The 25,320-nt window shown below is 46.0% G+C and overlaps 3 protein-coding genes and 1 long non-coding RNA gene across 5 annotated transcripts; 1 reads left to right on the top strand and 3 right to left on the bottom strand.

Moving 5' to 3' along the window:
• Positions 1–444: 444 nt before the first annotated feature.
• crkl (v-crk avian sarcoma virus CT10 oncogene homolog-like) lies at positions 445–5,321 on the bottom strand. Its single transcript, XM_061293656.1, has 3 exons — positions 4,177–5,321; positions 2,979–3,453; positions 445–2,106 (listed from the first exon to the last, which is right to left on the bottom strand). The coding sequence occupies exons 1-3, from the start codon at positions 4,485–4,487 to the stop codon at positions 1,972–1,974; spliced, it is 921 nt and encodes a 306-aa protein (XP_061149640.1). The 5' UTR covers positions 4,488–5,321; the 3' UTR covers positions 445–1,971.
• A 4,746-nt stretch (positions 5,322–10,067) lies between these two features.
• LOC133163834 (coiled-coil domain-containing protein 74A-like) lies at positions 10,068–12,089 on the bottom strand. The gene is made up of 5 exons (XM_061294090.1): positions 11,766–12,089; positions 11,576–11,654; positions 11,290–11,482; positions 11,115–11,215; positions 10,068–10,608 (listed from the first exon to the last, which is right to left on the bottom strand). Exons 2-5 carry the CDS (start codon positions 11,638–11,640, stop codon positions 10,497–10,499), a joined length of 471 nt encoding a protein of 156 aa, XP_061150074.1. The 5' UTR covers positions 11,641–11,654; positions 11,766–12,089; the 3' UTR covers positions 10,068–10,496.
• A 394-nt stretch (positions 12,090–12,483) lies between these two features.
• ulk1b (unc-51 like autophagy activating kinase 1) lies at positions 12,484–24,662 on the bottom strand. Of its 2 annotated transcripts, none has more exons than XM_061293358.1 (27): positions 23,998–24,662; positions 22,883–22,975; positions 22,748–22,789; positions 21,243–21,275; positions 20,711–20,747; positions 20,458–20,631; positions 20,313–20,386; positions 20,053–20,154; positions 19,696–19,754; positions 19,520–19,602; positions 19,026–19,079; positions 18,850–18,941; positions 18,534–18,699; positions 18,377–18,431; positions 18,216–18,299; positions 17,927–18,070; positions 17,694–17,836; positions 17,320–17,582; positions 17,026–17,231; positions 16,648–16,769; positions 16,452–16,577; positions 16,165–16,349; positions 15,830–16,011; positions 15,389–15,507; positions 15,162–15,319; positions 14,933–15,068; positions 12,484–14,853 (listed from the first exon to the last, which is right to left on the bottom strand). In XM_061293358.1, exons 1-27 carry the CDS (start codon positions 24,085–24,087, stop codon positions 14,798–14,800), a joined length of 3,078 nt encoding a protein of 1,025 aa, XP_061149342.1. In that variant the 5' UTR covers positions 24,088–24,662; the 3' UTR covers positions 12,484–14,797. The 2 variants fall into 2 exon arrangements, with proteins under 2 accessions (XP_061149342.1, XP_061149343.1); XM_061293359.1 differs by lacking the exon at positions 23,998–24,662 and adding an exon at positions 21,551–21,606 and having other exon boundaries at positions 22,883–22,977.
• LOC133163450 (uncharacterized) lies at positions 20,325–21,438 on the top strand. The gene is made up of 2 exons (XR_009716393.1): positions 20,325–20,413; positions 20,852–21,438. It is a non-coding gene; the product is annotated as an uncharacterized LOC133163450 (long non-coding RNA).
• Positions 24,663–25,320: the final 658 nt, after the last annotated feature.

Below are 25,320 nucleotides of genomic sequence, written 5' to 3' on the forward strand. Positions count from 1 at the left end.
TCTTGTCCGTAAAAAATACGCCCGCCCCACCCTGATAGGTTCCGTCGTAAGTTGAGCCAGTCACGGCGAAGCTTCTTGACGTTTGACGCACTGAAAGGCCAATGATTTTTTTTCAAAAATCGATGTTCAATTGGTGATAGAACCCAGAAAAAAAATAAAAAAAATGGCGAAAAAGTAAAAATGTCAAGAATAATAGATATGCCATAAACACAACTTAATCAGAACGCTAAATTTTGTAGGTGTTGGAGGAGAAAAAACAAAAACAGCAATCATGCGCTTGCCGCTGCCCTTGAAAAGTTTTCCATCTGCTGTGTGGGTCAGCTGACTTTCTTTTATTAGCACTTCATTAAAATTCATTAATTGCTTCCTTTCTCTAGGGCACAGCCATAAAAAAAAAAAAAAACAGAACTGTCACATATTAGTCCCATAGAACACACAAAAAGCTTTCGGTAGTAGATGTAAATTTTATTTACTTGTTCTGTACATAAAGGGTCAATACCAGCACGGGTGTTAACCATGGGAAATATTAACACGTGTCAATGGTATAGGAAAATAAAAGGCACAATTCTTAATCCTTAATTAAAAGACAGGCTTGAAATCCAAGGAGTCCGGGGACACGCTAATACTGTTAATGCCATTAAAAACAACTCAGAAGCACGACAAGTTCACCTCAGGGAGGGTTCACTGACAATCGGAGGGGGATGTATTGCTTAATTAGTAGATTGGATCGAGTGTGAAGTCCGGGAGGTTGTAAAAGACAAAATAAGAATGAAGGGGGGGGGGGGGGGGGATGAACGACATCAAGCAGCATGTGGCCACAAGCGTCTCCTTGGCCGAGGGGCCCGTTTCCCTTTTGTTGAACAGCATCGCCCAAATCAGTCACAGCAACTCATCTGACCCCCCCAAAAAAACTAGCAAAGAGGCAGGTCATAAGTATTATTTTTACAGCAGATATGTCAAGTGTTTGAGGGCTCCTACAGTTAAAATAGAACCGACATTTCCACGACTGACACGAGGCAGCTTACGTAAAGAGATTGAGCGCTGCGCAGGCCCAACATAAAAAAAAAAAAAAGCTTGTTAAAATCCTAAATCGACATGTCAGAGTAACATCATCTTTAAAAACAGAAATTATCTTTCTCCGTCAGAAACAAGGCATTTATGGGCTCTCATTGGCTAACAGACGTGCGTGCGTTTCTCACCTGCACCTCCACGTCATGTCACACATGCTATAGTGGAGTGCTGAGGAACCATTTTAGTTTCTAGTCCTCTGAAGGCCATATTCGATTCACGACAAAAAAAAAAAAAACAACAATCCCATGTCTGCTTATTAAATATCATGAGCAAAGTTCTAAGAATCTGATTGCAGGCTGTTTGGTACGCGAGGTTCCCCGCCACCGCTACGGTTGGAAGCTTGCCGTGGTTAGCTCGGAGACATGCGAAGACACCCCGCCTACAAACATCCTGTCCGTCGCAAATGAAACAAATTCTCGCCCCAGGTGGCACAAGTCATACAAATTGACACGGACGGACGGCGGAGATCGGGATTAGCGAACGATACGCACCGACTCCTTAGGCGGTCGTGTGTGTGTGTGTGCTTCATTAAACGCTTGCAGAGAGAAAATATGACATCGCCTCATTCACTGCTCCCCCCCCCCCCCTCGCCACTTTTTGTACAAATAATCACAACATACACACGCTAAAAACATGTCATGTGCTGAACATACATTGTATGAGATGGAACCCTGGTGTATGAACAACTTCTGGTCAGGGGGGAGTGCGGTTCAGGTTTGGCTGGATCAACAGTCAAAGCCGTGCAGCAGTCGGCAACAGCGGTGGGAGGGGGGAGAAGAAAAAAAAAAAAGAGCCCCGGGGGAAGGGGGCGGGGCATCTTCTCACGGGACAGCCCCTAGCAGGAAATGCACACGGGCACGCGCACTCACGTCCTGGCAAGGAGGCGGACACTTAGGTCGGTCAGTCACTCTCATCCGGGTTCTGGGGGTCGAGGATTTTCACGTGGGTGAATGGGAAGAGACCCCGGCGTCCGTTCACCTCCCCCTCCCACTGACCGTTGATGTTCATCCGCGTCACCTTGACTAAGTCGCCCACCTGAGGAGGCAAGCAGGAGGAGCAGTTAGAATAAAAACAAAACAGCCGTTTTTGGCAGATGACTGAGAAGACGGCGGAACGGGTTCGTGACACCGACGCGACCTCCGCCCCGGGTTGCGCCATCTGGTCTTGATCAGGAATACAGCGAAAGAAAAGCACGTGTGAAGAGACGCCATTTCTACTTTGGGCTTAAATGTCACTTCAAGAACACCAGACAATGTCTGGAACGGGACTTTTTTTTCTTTTTTTACGACGCCAGGAAATGACAATGTGACTTAAATGACTCTTTCGCAGACAAGAAGGATGTAGCGCAATGAGACATCTTTTGGATCCTACGATGCATTTGGTAAACGAATGAAATCAAATTGCTGGCTGAGGGTTTCGTTCCGTCGTCATCGTTTGGGTAGCGCGAGCCGGTTTCCGTATCTCCGACGCAAGCCAAAAGCACACGCCAACGTTCGCTCAATAACCAAGCCCGAGGCCACGTTTATCTTTCTAATGCGTAAATCATTATGTTTCAACGGTGGCTCCTTGAACGCCGCACAAAATGAACCCGCCAAAAAGTGCTCTGCCGGCCAAATTCCAAATTAAATCGCAAAGATGGTCCGATTGATCTCGCCGCCATGCATGCGATGCGAGCAACTTATGCGTCACACGACACGTTCCGACATGTACGCAGCGATGCAAGGCGCGTTCGGGGTTACAAATTATTTCCCGTGATACGCAACAGCGCTCGTGAGTAGGCATGAAACCATTTGCATTTTCTGACTCATCGCTGTCATCTGCAAATCTAGTCCTGGAACTTTTCATTCGGTCGCATTACAGCATTCCGCTACGGCCATCTTAACACTCAATCATCTGATTTCTGTTACCTCTAAAGCAAGAGCCGTCTTGTCGTAGGCGCAGGGCACTCGCTTCTGGATGGCTTTGGCCATGACGGGTCCGTTCTGCAAGGACGACAGCAGCGTGTTGACGGCTCCAGGCGTGCCCGGGGGGAGCGGCGACGGCGTCTGGGGCTGGGCGTAGGCGTGGACGAGGGCATGCGAGGGCTCGGGGATGCCGTAGCTGTTGGAGTTGCGCGAACTCAGGTTGGGCTGGCCCGGGTGGGGCGCGGGTCGTACCAATTTCTCCACGTAGGGGACGGGGATCATGCCCACACGGCCGTCTTTGCTCTTGGCGCTCCACCACTGTTCCTCGGGCTTCTCGAGGATGATGAGAATCTCGCCCTTCTTGAAGGGAAGGTCCTCGGCGTCGCTGCCGGTGAAGTCGTATAGAGTCCGAACATACTCCAGGTTGTCTTCTTGGCCGCCCAAGGTCTGGATCGGGGCGCTCACTGTGCTTGGGTACCTTGGAGACCACGATACAAAGGAAGGCTTTATAATTCCAAATGCAAAATCAGTCAGACATCCTCCATGTTTTTCCGACCGCTACGCGCTAAGCTAACTTGCTCCATGTGTATCGGCTATGAGCTGCTAAACGCTAATCATATGACAAGGAGAGAATAGAAGATGCGGCATCCATGCTAACTGTTAAGCTAACACAGAGGACCCACCCCCTCTGGGGAAAAATGTCTTCGAATATTAATAAATCTTATCTCCATGACGATTTGGGCTGTCGGAAATTTGCCACAAGGTGGAAGACAACAAAGAGGGGCTACATATTGTTCATACCGCTCAGCTTGGCACAATGTTATCAGTGACGATAAGCCAAAGAGGAAATTTAAAAAAATGACGATAAGACGCTAACAGGAACAAAAGCGGTGCTTCAAGGTAAGGTTTCAAAGTGTTTATCGCAGCTGCTTTCACAACTGGGTGACAATTATCTCAACATTATTTGTACTTATTTTGATGAAAACAAGCCACATGATCAATTCCTCTTGGAATAACACATGTGTAGTTGTCGTGCAGCCATGTGCACCATTTTCAGATCCGTCCCGATCCTTCATGACATAACAGTCTGCAGTCTGACTGAAAGTAGGTTACTTCCGATAAAAATAGCCCACCCAGATAACGGCGTCGATCTGGAGGAGGCGATCTTACATGGCAGTGTGTACTTTGTAACCGTCCTTACCTGGGAGCTGGTTCTATCAGCGTGGTCGTGTCCAGGTAGTGGATTTTGTAGAACTCCAAGAGGGCAGCCAGGTGCTCAAACTCTTGGTCTCCGATCTTGAACCTCTTGCTGGGCAAAGAGTTGATGATGTAGTGAGACACTTTGGAGTTCTCGGAAACCGACAGCACGTAGTCCCCGGGGCAGGTGGACGAGTCTCGGACCAGGAACATGCCATGTCTTTGTCCTTGTAAACGATTCTGTGCCTCTTGGCGGGACACGGGTCCAAAATACCAGGCCGAACGATCAGATGAGTCAAAGCGAGCAGTGGACATCTCTAATTGAAAATAAGTTAAATTCAGTCCACAGGTGAGAAGCAGATGGGTTCGGTACACGACTACTCAATGCAGATCGGGGGTCGTAGGGCAGGTTGGAGGTTTTCGATCTTCAGAGAACCCCCCGCCCGCCCCCAGCAAATTACCTGACGAGCTCACAAGCAGGCTGGTCCGAGCCAACTTTGGATCATGCTGTGGTTCCTTTGGAAAGCGGGCTCGGTCAAAGCGATCAAGAAAAAAGAAACAAAACAAAAACCGCCAAAGCAACAAATGATCGAAGCTTCCCCTTTTGGTTCCTCCTTCCGAGAAGGCACCGAAGATTCTCGTCCGGTTAATTTATCTCCTCCGGTCAGTGTTGGTTCTGAGAAGAGGAGGAGGAGGAGGGGTGGTGCAGAAGTGGCCTCAGTTGTTCGTCTGATAATTCCTCATGTCGGCTCAACGTCGCCGCTGGGAAAATGACTTAGCAGAAGCTCCTCGGCACACGCGTCGCGGAAAGGCCTACTCGAAAACCAGTCTCGAGTCGGAGCGGACTTTGGAGGCGGCGGAGGAGAAAAATGGCGGCCCGCCACACGTCGTCTTCACACTGGAGATGATTTCACAACGGCGGCTCTGCTTGTGCGCGTGCATGTCATCACGTGACACCGGAGCGGTGACGCGCGCGCGGCTAATATTCCTCCGACTCGTGTTTCCGTAATACTTCGATGTTCTTCGCGCACGTCGGCCCTCTACACGGCCGCCGAAGAGTGCGAGTACGAGTCGAAAAAATGGCGACGGGAGGGCAGGTCCCGCTCTCAAAGTGCACGTCACTGACGCCCGGAGGGGGAGGTGGGAGTCGCAGGGGGAGAAAGGGAGGAAGGAAAGAAGAGGGGGAGGGAAGGAAGGAAGGAAGGAAAGAGAGAGGGAGGGAGAGTGGGCGGGTGACGAAGCTGGAATGGCCCCTACACTACCGGTGTGAGCTGTCAATCATATTGCCATGACACAGCAATGATATATTAAAAAAATAAAAATACAAAAAAAATATTAGGTTCATTTTGGTCTGCTGGAAAAATAAAAACGAGTTCCAATTCTATTGGAGGCAGTGTCTAGCTCAATTACATATTGTTGTCAAATTCTAACAAATCTGCAACTTAATATGCAGAAAGGTGGAATTTTTGCAGGAATGGTGTAAAGGAAAAAATCCAAAAACCCAATAGAACCGGCGCTGAAAAGAAACACGTTCGATAAGTGAATTAGCATGACATGCCATCTAATCGCATGCCAGATAGAAGATGGAAAAAAAAGGAAATGTGGCTGGCTCCTTTGGTTTTCGAGGTTTCCCTTGTGGCTGCAGCTGTGCAGCTCTCAGTGCATGTTAATGGACCTAATGCAAATACTAAATGCGCTACAAACAAAAGGAATCCCATCAAACATTCACGGCAAAACATAAAGGGCAAGGTCAAAGTTGGTATGATTCCTATCAACTTTATTTGCCGAGCTCCGCCTCCTCGAGGTAACACCTGCACCTCTGCACGTGAGGTGTTTGCTGCGTTTCCTCCCTCTCTTAATGTAAGCTCGCTGAAATGTCAAAAAGATTTCAAATAGTGTTGGCTTGTGAGTGAACAATTCGTTCAAAAAGAACGAATCTTTTCAGTGAACGAGAGTTAACGAATCACTTCCTAAAGTGATGCCCATTGAAGCTGGTGCTACCTCGCCGTAAAACAAAACGAAGAAGAAAATCAGCCAATCAGCAGCGCCAGCGAGCGTTAGATGGAGGAGGGACTTTACGAGTCAGTGACGTAACTTGTGTGATTTGCATTTCCAGTTTATCGCGAGAACGGATCAGTGAGGGAACGAATCCGGACTTTGCGGACGAGTCAATGAGTGAAATGCCTTCTTGTGCATCAACGGATTAGTCAGTGAAGGTGTTGCGTCTCCCTCCTGGCGTGAACTATATAAGTCAGAATGTCGAAATGCCATTTGCCAAGGAAAGAAAGAACAACTCACTGAAACAACACTTCTTTAATGCACGGCTAACTTTATTACATAAGGGATGCAACAACGGGGAGATAATGCTTCTCTTTGGGTGATCTTGATTTTATAACACTTGTAGTAGTTTTTAAATAGCAAAAATTGGACATTTGGTTAACTGTGTGACGTTACAGCAACAGGTGAGGGCGGGTGTGGCACTTTTCACTTTCAGTTCAGCTTTGGCCATCATTTTTCTCTAATGAACTGAGGTGTTTTTAGGTACGCTTGAAAATGGCGACGTACCTAAAGGAGTGTCCGTGTGACATCACAGATCAAACAGAAAGTGGGGGTGAGGGCGGGTGTGGCACTTTTCACTTTCAATTAAGCTTTGGCCATTCGCTTGTGAGTTACTCCATCAAACCATATTCATTCCGGGTATTGAGAGCCAGGCTTCCTTAGTGGAGTTGTTGGTCCTCTGGGCTCTCACCCCCAGCAACACGGGTTTCGTTTGGTGGGGCCCCAAAAAATTATTATGCCCTGCATTTGACCCATCCCCATGTGATCGAGGCCTCCGTAGTGGAGTGGTTAGTCCTCTGGGCTCTCACCCCAGCGACACAGGTTTGAATCTGGGTGTGGCCGAAAAAATAAACTTGCAACACTAGTGGCTCGTGCCCCATATAACTAACCATAGTGTTTTTTTCCGTGTATAGTGCGCAAAATTTAACTAATTTATTGTCCTCAAATCTGGGGTGCGCATTATACATGGGTACAAAAAAATTTTTAATTTTTTTTTTTTTTTTTTTAAGTCCCAATCCTCGTCACACACGTAGGGAGGCAATGGGTCCCATTCTTATAGTCTTTGGTATGGTCTTAACTAGGCTGGATGTAATTTTTTTTGTTGGCGTTGATTTCTCCGACTGCCCGTAAACCAGTGCTTCTCAATTCTTTTCTGTTACGCCCCCCCCTAGCAAGAAGAAAACTATTCGCGCCCCCCCTCCCCACCGTGACTATCCTAACTTGTCTTGTAAGTCGTAAAATGTTGCACTGTCGCAAACGTCACAGAAGTAACAATGAGAGCGCCACTGCCCCCTGCTGTAGTAAACGCGCAATTACACTTTCTTCTAGTACTGCCAAAAAAAAAGCCTGTTCCCCAGGGTCACACGCGCCCCCCCCAGGAATAGCACCGCGCCCCCCAAGGTGATCGAGCAAGCGTCTGATACGAGAGTGTCTGAAGTGAACAGCAGAGAAGAAAGGCAAAGTGTTGTGAAATAAAATGCACAGAACGGATGCGCAAGACACGTCAGCTATATAAAGAGCGAGAGTTGTTTTCTTCCTATTAGTTTCAATTCACAGTTTAATTAGCAGTTTCAATCAGCAAATAACAAAATGCGTATTACAGGTAATATTTTATTTCACAACACTTTGCCTTGTTCCTTTGGTCTCTGCTGTTCATCCTAAAACACAAAGGCGCTCTTTAAGCAATGCGACAGTGAGCGCCCGGCGCGCTGCGGTTGCGCGACCACACCAAATTAAGCTCCCTGCGCAGTGCGCACTGAGGTCCACTTAAATTTTAGATCAGGACTTTAAAAATATCTTCTAAATTTCAGCGACGGCTCTGTCACCGCAAACCGGATATCATACGGAGGCCGCCATTACAGATGCGCAGAATGGATGCGCAAGACACGTCAGCTATATAAAGAGCGAGAGTTCAGTTCTCTACCTAAATCCGTATTACAGGTAATATTTTATTTCACAACACTTTCTTCTCTGCTGTTCACTTCAAACACGCTCCATGCGACCGCAATGCTCTCGTATCAGACGCGGTGGTGCGTTTACGGGCAGTCGGAGAAATCAACGGCAACAAAAGAAATTACATCCAGCCTAGTTAAGACCATACCAAAGACTAAAAATGGGACCCATTGCCTCCCTGCGTGTGTGACGATCATTGGGACTTAAAAAAAAAAAAAAAAATTGTACATGGGTACAAGCTTTTTTCCAGCATCAGCATGCCATTTTTAGGGGTGCGTACTACACACGGGGGCGCACTATACACGGAAAAAAACGGCACACCTCCCTAAAGCTTAGGGTTAGGTTAAGAGCTAGGGTTAGGTTTAGAGCTAGTGTTCGGGTTAGAGCTGTGGCTAGGGTTAGGGTTAGAGCTAGGGTTAGGGTAAGGCTTAGAGCTAACCTTAAGAGTGCGAGTACGAGTCGAGAAAATGGCGAGCTAACCCTAGCACTAACCCAGGGGTCGGGAACCTATGGCTCGCGAGCCAGATGTGGCTCTTTTGATGATTGCATATGGCTCGCAGATAAAATAAAATATTGGCGAGTATGCTAAAACGTTCGTGCTGGATGTAGCCAATGAACTTTTTCATGATCTTCCGAACAAAGCGTCCTGTACGTTTGCGCTACGCTTACTGTCTGCTGTATGCACACTGGCTCCGTTTTGCTCCTCTTATTTATTGTGTTATCTGTTTATTTATTATTTATTCAACATTCTTATTATTTAATGTTTGTGCCTTCTTGTTTTTGTATTGTGTCGTTTACTTGTATGTCTATCGTGTAATATGTCTCGTCACCGTGGGATAGAGAAAATGTAATTTCGATTTCTTTGTCTGTCTTGACATGTGAAGAGATTGACAATAAAGCGGACTTTGAAGACAAGATAATGAAACGGATACAAGACATGCCTCTGTCGGCAAGAACTGTTCTGTAATGATGAGTGTTATAACAACATTATTTAAAAGAATAAATTCAAGAGGCTTATTATACTGACATTTAGTTGAATTCACTTTTAAAATATATTATATGGCTCTCACTAAAATAAATTTCCCAATTTTTTGCTTTCATGGCTCTCTTAGTCAAAAAGGTTCCCGACCCCTGCTCGGGGTCTCCTAACCCTAACCCTAACCCTAACCCTAGCCCAAACCCTAAACCTAGCTCTAACCCTAATCCTAACCCTAACCCTCTAATCCTAACGCTAGCTCTAGTTCTAACCCTAGCTCTAACTCTTACCTTAACCCTAGCTCTAACGCTAACCCTAGCCCCAGCTCTAACCCAAACACTAGCTCTAAACCTAACCTTAGCTCTAAACCCAACCCTAAGCTTCAGGGAGGTGGATGGTTAAATGGGGAAATACACGATCAACTGTGTTGCAAATTTATTTTTTAGGCTGGACCCAGACTCAAACCCATGTCGCTGGAGTGAAAGCCCAGAAGACAAACCAACCACACTACAGAAGCCTCGATCACATGGGGATGGGTCAAATGTAGGGGTGTAAATCGCGGGTTTTTTCACGCTACGATATAATATCGATATAAAGAACTACGATACGATATTTGCCGATATCTTAAAGCCTGCTGCGATTCATTCACGATATATCGCGATATACTGCTCCCGGAGAGAGGAAGCAAGCAACAATGAACTGGATTTCAAAATAAAGTCGCGTCTAATGTCCGAGGTCAAACACGGCGATATAAATCGATGTTTACCTTTGACCCCTAGTCAAATGCAGGGCATAATAATTTTTTTAGGCCCCACCAAAATTGAAACCCGTGTTGCTGGGGGTGAGATCCCAGAGGACCAACAACTCCACTAAGGAAGCCTGGCTCTCAATACCCGGAATGAATATGGTTTGATGGAGTAACTCACAAGCGAATGGAAAGGTACGGACCGGTGACGTGTCAGAAATATTTAGGGTTAGGGTTATATGGTAGTATGGTAAGGTAATATGAATAAATGATACATTTATGATAAATATATAAATACGATTAAATAAAATGATTTTTTTTAGTAGGGTTTTTGGGAGTTTTTCGTAGCTCTTTTGGGGGGCTTAAGATCAGGGGATGCTTTGAGAATAATTGACAATGATATATATATATATGTGTCTTTGGTGACATTAGGTACTGTAAATCCCTGCCGTTTACAAGCTTCTACCCAGCGAAAACATTTCTCTCGGTTCTTCCACGGCTTTTTGATTGGCTGTTTGATCTGTGACATCACACGGACACTGACTTTGCATGTCCCCGTAGTTGCAGGTGAGAGGTGAGCATCTGGATCATCTCATCGCACCGTGCCCTTGACGTGGCTTCTGTGCACGGCGCGATTCCGTCTCTGGCGCTCCGCCACAGATGAGTTGAGGCCCTGCGTGAGCGCCGGGAGGCCAATGGCGGTCCTGGGGGAGGACAAAAACACAATTCCTAACTAGAACGTAGACTGGAGGCAGATGGCAAGACCAAAACAGTCGCTGATTCTTTTTCAGGCTTCCACTTGACTAAAATAGTACCTGACTTGTCTACAAAAGTATTTAAGAGATATTTTTAAACACCAAAGTGTTTTTTTTTTTCCAAACTTGGATATGGAAAGGTGCATTGAAGTGTTTGAAGTCAAATATAGTCAAGTAGGGCTGCAATTAATGATCATTTTGATAATCAAGTAACGTCATCTATTTTGTTGATTCATCAAAGAATTGTATTTAAAAAGAAAACGTTTTAATTCCTATCCCTTCATTCAAATACACATGTGAGGACAAATGAAATGAGAATCACTTGCGTTTTTTCTGTTTTCAGATCCAGTTTCGGAAATGTGTTGTCAGAGAATTTGCTGCAAAAAAATCGCTTCGATTGGAAATTTACCATTTCCACGTCACGGCTAACACGGCGACGCTTTCTGATACCTTACCAAATATCATCCGCAAGGAAGGCTTTGGTCAGGTTGTAGTTTTCGGGGGTGATTCTCTTGTTGAGCACAATATCTTCCAGCAACTCCTTGTAGCGCACAATCTGGAAGACGCACAAATGTTGCCGTGAGTTGAGACACACAATGCATGGCAAAGGCTTTGAAATGTGAGCCTCACTTGCTGGGACTGTAAACTGTTGGTGTTGTACAACTGACGGATGATGAGCTCACATTCCCTCAGGGTGGACGCACGCGGTGGATTAGACAGACCGTTGTGGACTTGGAGAGGCTGCAGCGAGTTGTCGAGATCCCCTGAATACCCGCGATTTGCTCTGTGGGGTCCGTGAACCTCGGCATAGTCTCCCATGTTTCTAATCAACAATGACATTCTCATGTTAGTTCACTTTGATTTCACATAACAGGAAATAAATCGATGAATAAATGCAACTTGGGGACATATTCACCTTCGCATTTGGTTCTGGGCGGGTCCAACACCTACTTGGCTTTGCTTGGGTGCATCCATAAGCATCTGGTACTTTAATTCTGCAACATTCAAATAAAAAGAGATCGGTTCGTTTCAGAGAAATGAGAGACCTGTTTAGTGAAATGACCCCGGCGGTCAGATGTCCACCTCCAACAGAGAAAATCACTTACCTCATCAATACAATTCATGGCAAAAGAAAAGTAGTTCAAGGCAACCAAATAAAACGCTAAATTGCCCTCTGCTCAGACGCCTGTTAGTTACTACGGCGACACTCCACCACTTTTTATGCCGCGTTCTAGTGACGTGGGATTGACGAGAACCCCTCTTGTTTTCGTCAACAAAGAACTAACGTGCGGTTAAATTAAAGTTAGTTAAAGTCTGACACAAAGATCAGAGTATACGGTCTTTTATACAGACAAACACGAAATAAACGCATCCGTGGCGATATGGTTGTTTTCGTCAACAAAGAATTGACGTGCGGTTAAATTAAAGTTAGTTAAAGTCTGACACAAAGATCAGAGTATACGGTCTTTTATACAGACAAACACGAAATAAACGCATCCGTGGCGATATGGTTGTTTTCGTCAACAAAGAATTGACGTGCGGTTAACGACACAAAGTACAAGGTGTTCTATACAGACAGACACGAAAAAAAAAAAAACGCATCCATGGCGTATGGTTCGTCAATTGTGGACATTTAGATTAATGGTTGTTCTTTCTGATTTTATTAAATCGATTTTGAGATTTAAACCCCTTAATTCCGATTTTTTTGAGTCATTAAATGCCTCCTAACTATACACTAAATTAATATGACATAAGTCTGTAGTATTTTGAACCCAGGCAAAACAAAATGACATCAATAAATGGATACTTAAAAATCACCACATCTCCATTCCTTTAACTTTATTCATGTTGCAACAGTAATGGTTATATTACACACAGGGACATTGAGATAGTGTCTTGCCATATGTGACAATGTGAAAATGCCTTGCTGCAAGTTCAGCAGAAAGCCTTTTGGAAAAACAGACAATATTAAATGGTGTGGTACTGTTCCCCTCCGCACCCGCAGATCCATAAATACAATGACGGCAATAACTTAATTTACAATTCCTATGAGTGACACTAAACACAAATAAATGACAACATTCGGGCATGGTTTTTACACACAGACTCAAAACTTTTGGACTCTTTGCAAGAGAGCGCAAACCTTCACGATGGTTACACTTCATTTTAGCTTCATGGGAATGCTTTGAACGGCAGCCGCGATAATAGCAGCTTGTCAACATCCTGCTCAAGAACATTACAGCAGAATACAATACATGAGCCCCCCCCCCCCGCCATAAAGTTACCTTAATGCATGCAAGCATTCTCTTCATGGTGACCAGAGTTGCGAATAATCGGGATGGCCAGTAGCAATGATTGTAGGGGGGGAGAAAAAAAATAATTTGCACTCACTGCTGTATATTGACTGAGCAGGGCTGGGATGAGCCGAAAATAGGAATGCACAACTCAATCATTTGACACATGCTCGTGGAAAGAAATATACCCAATATATATTTTCATATGACAAAAGGCCTCAAGAGAAGGAAAAAGCTTTCATTCTGGTCATCTTTGTAAACTGTCGTGAGCTTTTTGAATTATGAACATCTTTATAACTTAAAAATCACAATATTAATGTTGTATGTTTACAATAAATTGCAAGTTTCAATTTCATGATTGTGGCCCTACTCCTTCGTCACCGATCTGATTCCTTCGTTTCATGTGGGGGGGGGGGTTAGTTGAGATTAGGTCAGGTTCAACATTTCTCACAAGCTCCCCCACACATGCTTGCATGCATACAACAATATACACCTTTGAACGCAGGCAACACAGACATCAACCATCTCCAAATTATTTTAAAAAATCTGATTGGGATTCAAAGTTACGCCTGGAGTTCATTAAAAAGAAAACAAGCAATAATTCAGATCAAATATTTCAAATAAGCACTGCAAACACATTTCAAATTCAGGACAGAATTGTCGCCTATTGACTACGCTGAAGCCCAAAAAAGAAAACGCGATATATCTTTTTTTTTTTTTGAAACCCTCGTCACCATAAAGCTTTTTCCGTTATGTTCTTAAAGAAAAACGTTCTCTGCGTTCGCAGCATCCCTCCGTTAATGGACACGCTCACACCAAACACACAGTAACTATGATACAACCGCGCAACGTGTGTGTGTGTGCGGCAGTAGGAATCGAAATGAGCTCATCAGTCAAGCAAACAAACGAAACAATATTTGACGTTTGTTGCGCCTTCCACTCTGTACAGTACTTCAACAGTGCAAAAACATTCAGGCAGCCCGACGCGGCTTCTCTCCTGTCCCCATACATTCCGCATTTTGATTATACTTGCTTAACGACGATGATTGATAAAATACAAATAATGTCAAAGAAAGAAATAAGGATGATTTAGGAACTGCACACAAAGACAAACAAACATGCACCGGTTAGCGGAGCTTCGTTAGCGTAATGACAACCACAGATTCTAACATCTGCCTTTTTTTTGGACCCTCTTTGATGCAATGTTGGAAATATTTTTGCATCGCCTTCTTCATGGAAAAGCAAGTCGGTAAAGTGTCAAATTGAGCGGTGGGAGCTAAAATGGAAAAATATTATAAAAAGGATTTTAAATTCATCTTGGCGGTAATTCCTCTCCAGTTTGTCGCAATGTTATCGTACAATGTAAGCGAGCGAGTAACGAACGGGTTTGAAACAAGCACTCAAAGTGGTATCATGTGAACATACATAAGATGATGAGGATGATACTTGGCCACGCCCAGCTTTTTTGTCTACTGTAGCTTCGTGTCGGGGTGCAGCTTCTGTAAAGGTGAAGCGTGAAGACAGTTCAGTTGTCCGCTGCATTTGACTTGTCCATCGTCAAAATGTACGCTGGAGTACATATATATATGTGTGTATATTTATGACAACTTGGCCATAACTGCATGTTGCCTCAATTGGGGCTGAGGTGGGGTCTCTCAAACGAGTCCGAATGCAGCGAGGTGCATCTTGACCGACATCAGTTTCACAGAAAGGCATGCCCATGTCCGCAGCTCGAGTTGTATTTTTTTTTTTTTTCTTTCGGGGAGGTGAAGTCGATGTTTGACTGGACGTGATGTGCTGAGATGAAGTTTGTCGACAACGATGGGGGTGACGCGTTTTTTTTCTCAAACGCAGAGCCCGGACTGCAAGGCGGTGAGGCGCCGCTCGATACACTCTTTACCTGCACGCGGAAGGGAAAAGAGATGAAAGCTGGGTTGAAGGGAGCGGGTGAGCATTTTCCGCATTGACATCTGACTTACATTTGCTCACGCTGAGTATGTCTTCCTGTTCGGTGAGAAGCATGGAGAGGCCCTCCATCAGCAGGAGGGCTTTGTGGTAGCGGTGGACTGATGCCTCCCCCTGGTGGAACATCTCATCCAGAGCAGCGGACTGAACCTATCGTGACGCCATAGTTTGTTTGTTCCGTCCGTCGGCCGCCATTTTGTCTTTACAAAGCGCATGAATGAGAAGGTTCATTTTCTGGCTTACCATCTGCACGGCGTGGCTAAAGAGCAGCCTCTCAGCCGTTATGGAGCTGATTTTGTCCATTAGTCTGTGTTTTTTGGAAAAGAAGCACTCCAGACGTGTGCTGAGTGAGCGGCACGACGCCACGCTGGACTTGTACAAGTCGTTCAGCCTCCTCACGACTGTCAACGGAACATGCTTTGTTTGAGTCGCTGCTAATTTGGGCCGATTATAAACCGAACGGCGCATACCTTGTTTGACCGTCGAAGACGGGTAAAGTTTGCCTTGTTTGACTCGCTCCATGGCTGTTTGTATGGCGGCAGACAAGAGTTCTGCCGTCTTGAGGTACAGGACCAGCTGTTCCGCGTGGCTGGCGAGACAAGAACGGATAAGTACGTATCGCACCATTTTAAATTGAACAACTGAAATCAATGAGCCATCCGTGATCATTCAGCTGAATTTCCAAAGCACAATTGCGAGCCAATAAATAAATTGCTACTCCAAGCTTGTCACTGAGTCGTGAATAGATTTGCCTTGGCTGCAAAACATGACCGCTCTTTTGCACATTCCCGAGTTGCCGTTTTGTCTCCACTGTTATAAATTTCAATGAGTACAAATAGGCGCCAAGGTAAGCCGTCGGAGGTTTCGCCTCCGACAAAAGAGAACGCGCAGCGCGGGTGACATGCCCTTACCTCCACTCTCGGCTCAGCGAGCTTATCTGATCTGCCACCAGGCTCTGCTGCTGTAAGTGAGGCTGAGCGGCATCAGGCGGACCCCCCGTGGATGCGATGCCACGGGCCCCGGCCACCTCCATCAGACAGTAAGCGAAATCCAGCGTGAAGCGCAGGCTCTGAACGGTGTCGGTGTGCTCCTGCTGCGCTCCCGCACGGACGGCAAACGCACGAAAAGCGGGTGAGCGCTTTTAAACTGACACAGGGTGCCATTCAAACACTTTATGGACTGACTAACTTTTATCATTCAGTCACCCCCCCCTCGTGCTTCTGCTCTTCCTGTTCGCTTATCTCACCTCCATAAGGGTCTCCTCAGGCAGCTCGGGGGCCTCGAAGGTGATACGGCCGCCCATGTTGGCCGTGATGGGATCGAAGAAGTGGTAACGGGGGCTGGAAGAGGGGTCAAAGCCGTCGCCGCAGGCGGCTGTCTGGGGATGGCGGCTGTTGAAGGAGCCTGCCGGGCTGACCGATGCGAACGAGCCTGCGGCGGGAAGACGGAAAATGAATTAAAAACAGGATCGATGGTGGAAATACTGAAATGTGTCGCTCGCATTCGCTCAACGTATTAACGAGTTGGTGTTACCTGAGTATTTCCTCTGTCTGCAGGCCTGTGGCGGGGTGCCGCTGCTGGGAGGCGAGCCGATGGTGAAGACCACCTGCGCTGGGCTGCAGGAGCCCGGAGCAGTACACAGATGACCACCTGAGGGCACTGTGGAGTAAAAATATTTTTTTAAAAAGCGGCGGCGTGACTTCAGAACGATGCGGCGTCAAAGACACACCTGCTATGTCGATAGCTTTTTCACAGGCCATGTTCTCTGTGCTGCCTCGGTCACACACTGCTCCGCCCGTCCCGAAGGCTGCCATCAGCAACATGTCGGACAGGAAGCCGGCGCTCTGAGATCTGTAACGCGCAACGGGGAAGCGATGCAGTTGAAGTTTTGCATACATAAACCGCCCGGTTGAGTGTGCGGTACGCCAGAGCTCGTCTTCCTTTCGTAGAGGCGAGTCTTTTTATTTTCAGAGACTTCTCAGTAGTTGGCTAAACGCGTAGGAATGAGAAATGACAGCTACGATTGCACTGTTTTCCTCTCGGCAGCAAAAAAAAAAAAAATCACGCTTTAATAATTAAGGGCAGCGATTGCCATTCCAGCCCTCACCTTCCAAATCCCCTGCCGTCGTCGTTCATCCTGTGGACGCAGTGTGAAGGCTGAGCGCACTGCGTGGGCGCTAGCTGTCCAGCATCTCTGGGCTCCATTTGCACAGTCCTGCTGCTAGGCGAGCCCACTACCAAACCCTGCTGCGTCAGGAAGTTGACAAGGTTTGGAGAGCTGGGTTGTTTGGGGAATTCGAAAGGGGGCATAGTCTGCAAACGTAAGCGGCAACAGAGCTTTTGTTTCGGCGGTTCCTGCTCAAATGGTGGAAAGCATAACAACAGCAAAATAATGACTCACCCTCGAGGGGGAGCCCAGGATGGTGGGCAGCGGGCTCCGCTGCATCAGCTCACTGAGGCGGGGGGACGAGTGCAGCGGGCGAACTGTCATCAAGCCGGCAGCCGGGACCACCACCGGGTCCGAGTGCTGCTTACGGATCTTTTGTCTGCCGCAGCCGGTGGTGCATTCTAAAAGACAGGGGGCGCTGTGGAGGCGCGTGCCCAATCCTGCCGCGACCGGGGAGTGTTTCTGAGTCGTCGGCCTAGATTCGGCATGCTGAGCCGCTGCAATGGGTGAGGGGAGGGGAGAAGGTCAGTGGATTTCTGAGAACCGAAATTCAGGACAAATAAACCGCATATCTAATTCCCTGTTGGGAAAATCATCCTCTCAATTACCTTGAGGGGAAAATTGAAATGGTCTCGCTCCGCCCATTGAGAGCCTTCGGGTGGTGGCCACGGTTCCGTAAGGTGGGGAAGGCCCGGTCCTCGCAAAGCCCAGCGGACTTCCGCTGCTGCAACGATGCACCGGGGTGGAGAACCTACAAATGTGAGTTCATCAGTTCATTCAGTCCCGGTAAGTTACAACTCGCCATACACAGATGTTGATGTTTGCGCGGGATGACACACACCGGGGCGAGCCTTCCTGTTTGGCCGTATAAATATGCTGCTCCAAGCGCTGGTAGTTGTGCACCTGAGTGGGAACTGGGATTGGCAGGGAGTGACCGTGGTTTCCACTTGGACCAGCATAGTTACTACCCGAGGACTCGCCGGGCCTGCCAAGAACAGTCAAAAAAAAAGTTTTCGTCTGCAAGGGTTAGAAACATTACGCACAACGCTAACTGCTAATATTTCGGGATCTATTTGCAGGTTCCTTCACGTGGCTAAATAATGACGTGACATTAGGCTCTGTGGCGTTACCTGACACGACTCGGAGAGCCACTATAAGACGGCGAGTGCGGTGGCGATTTGGCTTGGGCGCATAAGCCAGACGCCAGGAGAGAGCTTGACGGAGCAAATGAGAAGAAAATGATTTACTCGGCAAACAGTCCGCGTCAGTGTCTCTTCGGTGTCTGTCTTACCCGCTGTTCATCAGACTGTCCTGCAGCACTTTGCTCTCGCTCGTCAGCTCAGCCGCTGCGGGGGATAAATAAGCGCGCGTCTTACACATTATCCGCTCTATTATCTGTTATTGGGACATTCAAAAGAAAAAAACACGTCTATTTGCTCTCAGCTTACTGTTGAAGTGAGCGGGCACGATGACAAAGTCGTCCGTGTCGCAGGAGGAGGAATTCTTGCTGCTGCCGCCTCCTCCGGACGAATCCTTGAGAAAGCCGGTGGCCTCCTGGGTGGGGGAGGCCAACGCTTTGGCACGCAAATGCTGCGGCGCATCACCAAGCGATTGCTGCGGAGACAGGAAGGTGGCGTGACGAGTGAAACAACAACAGAGTGAAATGAGAAAGACCTGGGTGGCCTCTTGGTTTCAAATGGACCTTTGTTAATCATTTACACACAGATAGGGGGTGGGGAGACTAAATATATGATAAACACCCACCGGTGGAGAAGCCAGGTGCGAGGTGGAGGAACTGCTGCAAGAGCTGGCAGAAGCAGAACTCGGGAAGCAGGTCATGGTCACTGTTGGAGTTGCTGCGAGGAAAACAAATACATTTCCCGACATAAATCATTTTCTACTCGACATCAAGGAGCTGTTGCGCAAACATTCGAACTTACTCTTTTTTATGGACGAGGTGGTGGCTTCCAAGAAGGGATGAGAAAAAAACTCATCTGTGGAAAAAAGTTACCAGATTATTCTTGGTCGCTGTTTTTTTTTCCACAGTTTTCCTTGAATATTTCAACGTGACGACTGTGGGAAAGACACTTCCTGTTAACCATCAATAAAGTATCACTAACTGCTTTGTTTAAATAAGCGCAAAGGGGGGGGGGGGGAAAGGTGCATCACAAAGGCAAACAAAGCCTGAGGCTCAGAGTTAAACCCGATTGCATTGAAATGCGTAAGCCAACATCATTTTTGAGTCCCAGCCAACAATTTGTGGGTTATGCATACGAAAGCGGCAGAGTGGGACAGTTCGAATGATTCAAAAAATATATACTGCCCAAAGTTTACTGAACTTTTCACAATTTTGAGTTATTTGTGACACAACTCTTTTTAATTTTTTTTATTTTATTAATTTCGACTCTTTGAAAGGTCTTGGGCCAAAACTCACCAAAGTCCATGCGGTCCTTGTGATTGCGCTGCAGCAGGCCTCGTAACAGATGCCTCAAATGGCTGGAAGTCTCTCGGGGAATGCTGCAAAAATGACAATCAGATGCACTTCAATATGCGGGCAGTGTCGAGTGAAAAGAAATAAAAAAATAAAAAATAAAAAAAGCAGCTACTGACTTGGGGCTGAGGTTCTTGTTTTTCTCGTAAAACATCCTAAGATCCTGGGGGCTGCTGGCCTAAAAGGTGACATGAAAAACAAATCAGTGTCAGTAAGATTGCGCAATGAATTTCAGTCTGGTGTCAGAGAAGTGAATACTGTTAATACTTTTAATACTGTTGCTATGGAGCAGTTTCGGGGAAATGTTTGAAATTAGTCTGCGGACATGATTCTCAGTAGAGCAACTAAGGCGCATCAAGGCGGTTCCCCCACTTATTGAACTGACATTTCATTAGCTTCAAAGTTGACAGGTCCAACGTATTGGATGCGGATGGAGTCGAGCGCACCCTTGAGGCATCGTTTTACCGCGGCAGTACCTGGAAAGGCGCCTTTCCAGTCAGGCACTGGAACACGATGGTCCCGATGCTCCACAAGTCGGCCTTGGCGTCGTAGTTTTGGGACATGATGACCTCGGGTGCCTTGTGAGGGAAGCGCAAAACGAGTTTGAGATCAATATTGTCATGGGGCTCCGGAGGGATGACTAATGAGGTGATAAAGCTTCGTTTTCACGACGGTGAGCTTCTTTCGTGCCATGATCTAACAAGGTCACGTTCTTCTAAACGAGTGCACTCATTACCATGTACATAGGTGACCCGCAGAGAGTTGCTGCCATCATGTTGTTCTGAAGGTACCTGGCAAACCCAAAGTCCGCTGTGGGAAGAGAAACAGATTCCAGAAGTGAGTATATATTACAATTCCCAATACAGTAACGCAGAGCCTACCAATTTTGATGCAGGTATTGTTGGAGTGCGATTTCCGTCCTGGCGAGTAGGAGAGCAGGATGTTCTGAGGTTTCAGGTCCCTGTGGATGATGCCTTTAGCCTGCAGGACCCGCATGGCGCCTGCAATCTGCTGCAGGAAAACCCGGATGGTGTCCTCGCTCAGCGTGCCCTTTGCTGCCGGGAGAAATGAAAACATTTAGGCGTTTTTTTTTTTGTTGCTGGCATGGTTAGGCATTTGGGATGCTTCGCTTACAGTGTAGGTAGTCGGCAAGGTCACCGCCGTTACAGTACTGCAACGTGAAGAGAAGGAACGAGATTAGAGAAAGCGAGCAGGAGATTTCAATTCGGGTCGGCACACGTCGCTCTTTGACATCCCTTTTTTTTTTTCTTGCAGTAATCATCCATATGTAAGCTGTCCCAAACTGAACTGTCATGTGCTTGCCGGTGATGTGTAACCATGGTGATTAAGTGCCACAAAAGATTGTGGTGCAGAAGAGCATCAGACATTGATTTCCTGAGGAGGACAATGCAACTCAAGACGCACGTCAGCATTCATCTGAATGAACACGGGAAATTGTGTCCTCCAAATGACTTAATACCAGACCAAAATTAGCCTAAAATCAGACGACGGTCGCCACAAGATAAACATGAAGATAATCAGCTGGCTTGTTCAGGACAGTGAACCCCCCCCCCCCGACGCCAGAGGACGGGGACTAATTTTAGCTCCAATGCTGACATAGCACAGCAGCGAGCAAACAAAAGGGCAAAGGCCGCGGCTGGCTTACCTCCATCACTAGGTACACTGAGCTTGCAGTTTCCTAAAGCAGGGGTGGGAGGAAAAGAAAATATGTCAAAACAGACCAAGACAGGAACAGGTAGTTCTTGAGCTGACGGATTGTGTAACCGGCTTAAGACGTCAAAAAAAAAAAGTATTTCAAGTTTTGGGCCAAAGGAAGGACATACACATATATTCTTTATTTTGTTATGTGAGTTCGAGGTAGAAACGTTTCTTCATTTTTTTTCTCCCCCTTTTGGGTCTCCTCTTTAAATCACAAGACATTGGAAGAGGGGTGTGTAAACTTTTTATACTCACTGTAAGACTAAATGAGTGCCTCATTTGTCAGCTTTGTGCGAGACAACGTGGGGGGTCTAGGTAAAAACAAACTCTTATCACATGGGAACAGATGACTGTGGTCTGGAAGTGCTCCAGACAGAGGCTGTTTTTTTTTCCTCCAAAAACAAAAACAGTTGTTGTTTATGTGAATGATGGCATCAACTCCCGAGCATGTGCTCATCTCAAAAAAAAGTTATCACCGCATTGATGTTTATATTTCTTGATGACGTAACCTGCATGCACACAAGACATAAAATGCGCAACTTGAAAAACAAATTGCCTCACTTAAAGTGTGCTGAGTAAAATGTAAGGTTAGAAAATGAATCATCTTCTGGGATGTTTGAAAAATAAAATCAATGTGTCAGAGGGGTCATGACCTTCCTGAACGGTATAATAAAAACAACAATACCACAAGTGTTCCTACTATGCGACTGTGACTAAGATTTCGACATGTGTTGAAGAAATGACGTTTGTAAACAACCGCGGCACACACAGAAGCGCCTTTGTATATTTGGAAGTAGGCTGGCTGACACAATGTAACGCAGCCTCAACATTCCGGATCGACTTGCACCACTACAAAATTCAAAAGTGTAAACAAAGTCACGTGATTCTTTATCAAACCTCAAGCGCGATAAGATTCCGTTCAAATCTCATCTTGACGGGCAAACCGAGACGGTGTGCCAACACCTGCCAAAGTGGTGATGCGTGTCAGGCCGTCCCGACTGGGTGTCAGGCATGTGCGTGGCCAGACCACACCGAATGCCAACGCGTGTTGCTAGGCAACAAGCACCCGTGACTGTTGAATCTTAAGCGCTACCTCTCTACGGGCCTAAGACCTTAATACTGCTCATTTTAAATAGACACGACACAATCACAGTAAACAGCAAAAAGTTGGAAACTAGAAATGCATAAAGTTGAGCGGCGAAAACGGGCAGACACAGCGCAAAAACTCAGAAGTGAAACTTTCTGAAAACAACAAAAAAAAAGTGTTTTGCTGCAAAGTCTTGCTTAGAACAAAGAAAAGAAAATAATGTGGCAGGAGACACAAATGGGTCACGTGGCACCAACACGGATGACGGCCCATCTGCTCAGTGTGGCAAAAGCAGACTGATAGCAAATTGGGACAGCGAGCGTCACATAATTACGTGTGCAAACAACACAGGAACAGTTACATACCTGAAAGTCCAGTAATGCGACAATGTTTTCATGCTTGAGTTCCTGCAAAAGAGTATTTCTAATTACAAACGTACTCAATGACACAATGATCCATTTGATGTTTGTTTCAAATGTAAATAACTTTATAATAGTTACCTTGAGTATTTTAATCTCCTTCCCCAGCAGTGTTTGAGATTTGGCCAGGTTTTTCTTATTGATGCATTTGACTGCCACCTCCCAGTCATGTTTCTGACGGGAGAAAATGCACACACTGTCATTCCCGATGGAAATTATTTGGGGGAAAGGAATAGACGTAAATCTATGAATTATTACGTGTTTTATTTAAATGCAGTACTACTTTGAACTCAATGACGTAGAAAATATATGAACCAAAATCCTAATTCGAAAGGTGCTCCATCTTTAATATCAACATGATACTTTGCACTTGTTTGTGCCGCTTGTCTCTCTACCAGAAGCCAAAAGTCATTTTTTTTGTTTGACAGGGTGGGTCCTGCATGTGTTATTACAACATGGCCCGCCTTGCAAATTATAATGATGTTTTAGTAACTCATTTTGTGCTCATGGTATGTTAGCTCCTCCCCCTTCTGGGGGTCCCACGTGCAAGTCGGTCCTCTAGAACACATTACATCACAGTCTTGCCAAGTGGAACAAACATGAGAGTTTTGGACTTCAACTTTACAACACTTCCTGTGTTCTGATGCAATGTCCTTGTGGAGGGCCAGGTAGTCTGAGCAGTGTAGAAAAAACAACAACAAAAACACGACAACCTTGTTGTGATGTTTTTTTTTTTTTTTAATCTACGATCTTATTTATAAAAGAATGAAGCAGGCCTCTTATAATATTGAGCGAACACCCATCTGTATAAAAATACCGGTTTTGTGTTATCATAATAATTAGCTTGATCATGCCAGTTGAGGAACATGTTTTAACATGTTTATAACAGCCTCGTGTTTCATGAAAAAAGTGCAACCACTCAAAGCAGATGGCTGATGTAAAGGAGATTTAAAGTAATGGCAATGATTTAGATTTGATGTCAGTGTTTGTAATTGCAGTGTTATTACGCTAAAGAACACCCAGTTCGGGCAGCTAGGCCTCTTAAGGTCGCACCATGAAAACAAACAAGAAATGGCCGGTCGTTGGGTTTCCTTTTAACCAACACCGAAAAAGCAATCGCAAACGGCCCAACCGAATTATACAGAATGCGTGTCGTAGTTTGAAACACGTAACAAATCCGGAACACGACCACTCACCTCCCGATTCCTGCCTTTAAAGACGACCGCAAATGCGCCATGTCCTATCAGGTCCTTCCGACTGAACTCGAATCTCCCCACCGTCTCCATGATGCACCACAGTCCGTTTAAGCACTATTTGGACCGGGCCAGAGAACCGGGGGGCCTGCGCTCACCCTTTTTGCTAACAAGCTCGCCTCTCTCCTCAGCCAAGCGGGGGTAGCGGCAGGGACAGTCACCCCCTCTTTCACTCGCCAGGAGCTGCCGTCCAGACAACACACGGCCCTCCTCTTTCATGTTCGCTCGGTAAGGAGTTTCACTCCCGACGAGGCCGAGCGAAGACGTCCATGTCTCGGACACCGAGATCCCTCAACGTCGAGCTCACCGATGGAGCAAGCGGGCCAGCTCTTGTTGTTCCAGCAAATGACGTGCCACCTTAAAAGCAGCTCGCACTGCCGTTTTGTTTATATACAGGAGCTCCTCGCCTCTGTCGTCTTCAGCGGCAACGCGATCACACAAAAAAGTGCTGCCTGTTAACTTAAATTAAAAATGGGATGTCGACAAAGTATGATGAACTCTACTCCATTATCGCTTCAGATAAAAGCGGAGTCGCTCACAGTCCCAGCAGCATCGATGGTCCCAACAAAGCAGACGCTATGGTCGGGACATTAACGCGCATGCGCAGGGGAGCACAGCTGTAGCTTTGACGTCACCGGAGTTCTCAGTAGTCGAGGGTCATTATGGGCTCATGATGTCAGGACCTTGCAAAATAAACATGGAAGTTTATACAAGGGGGAGATATAAGCACGTATCATTTGCTTGGTTCCTGATAATCTGCATTGTGAGATCAATGTGGCTGTCCTAGGATGTGCTTAAAAGAGCTATTTTAAAAATGTTCACGGTTAACTACCCTGTCAGCCATTGCTACACACAATTAGCTTTGAACATAAACAGCTTCCATTACTATTAAAAGACAAATTAAATAAATTGTTGCATTTGTTGGACAGAATTGTCCAAAAATAACCAGTATATCTATATTAGGGTTTAAACAGCTTAAGAATGGGAAACACTGCCACCTAGTGGTCTTGGTCAGAAGGTTTACTGGGTGGCGTAAAATTATCAAGAAAAATAATGTAAATAAAAAACCTACCAGGCAAAAGATATTTATACTTTTAGCCTCTATTTAGTCTTTCTTGGTGCTTGTCATTTATCTGCATTTATTCATATTATATTTATCTAAAAACTCCACTTGTACTTCCCATAAATCTTAACATTGTTGAAAAACAAAGTGTTAATGCAAACGAAGGCCCAACCCAATCCCTTTTTATGATTTAAAACATTGAA

Source organism: Syngnathus typhle, linkage group LG12 (genome assembly GCF_033458585.1).
Source record: "Syngnathus typhle isolate RoL2023-S1 ecotype Sweden linkage group LG12, RoL_Styp_1.0, whole genome shotgun sequence".
In the NCBI taxonomy this organism is placed as follows: Eukaryota; Metazoa; Chordata; class Actinopteri; order Syngnathiformes; family Syngnathidae; genus Syngnathus; species Syngnathus typhle.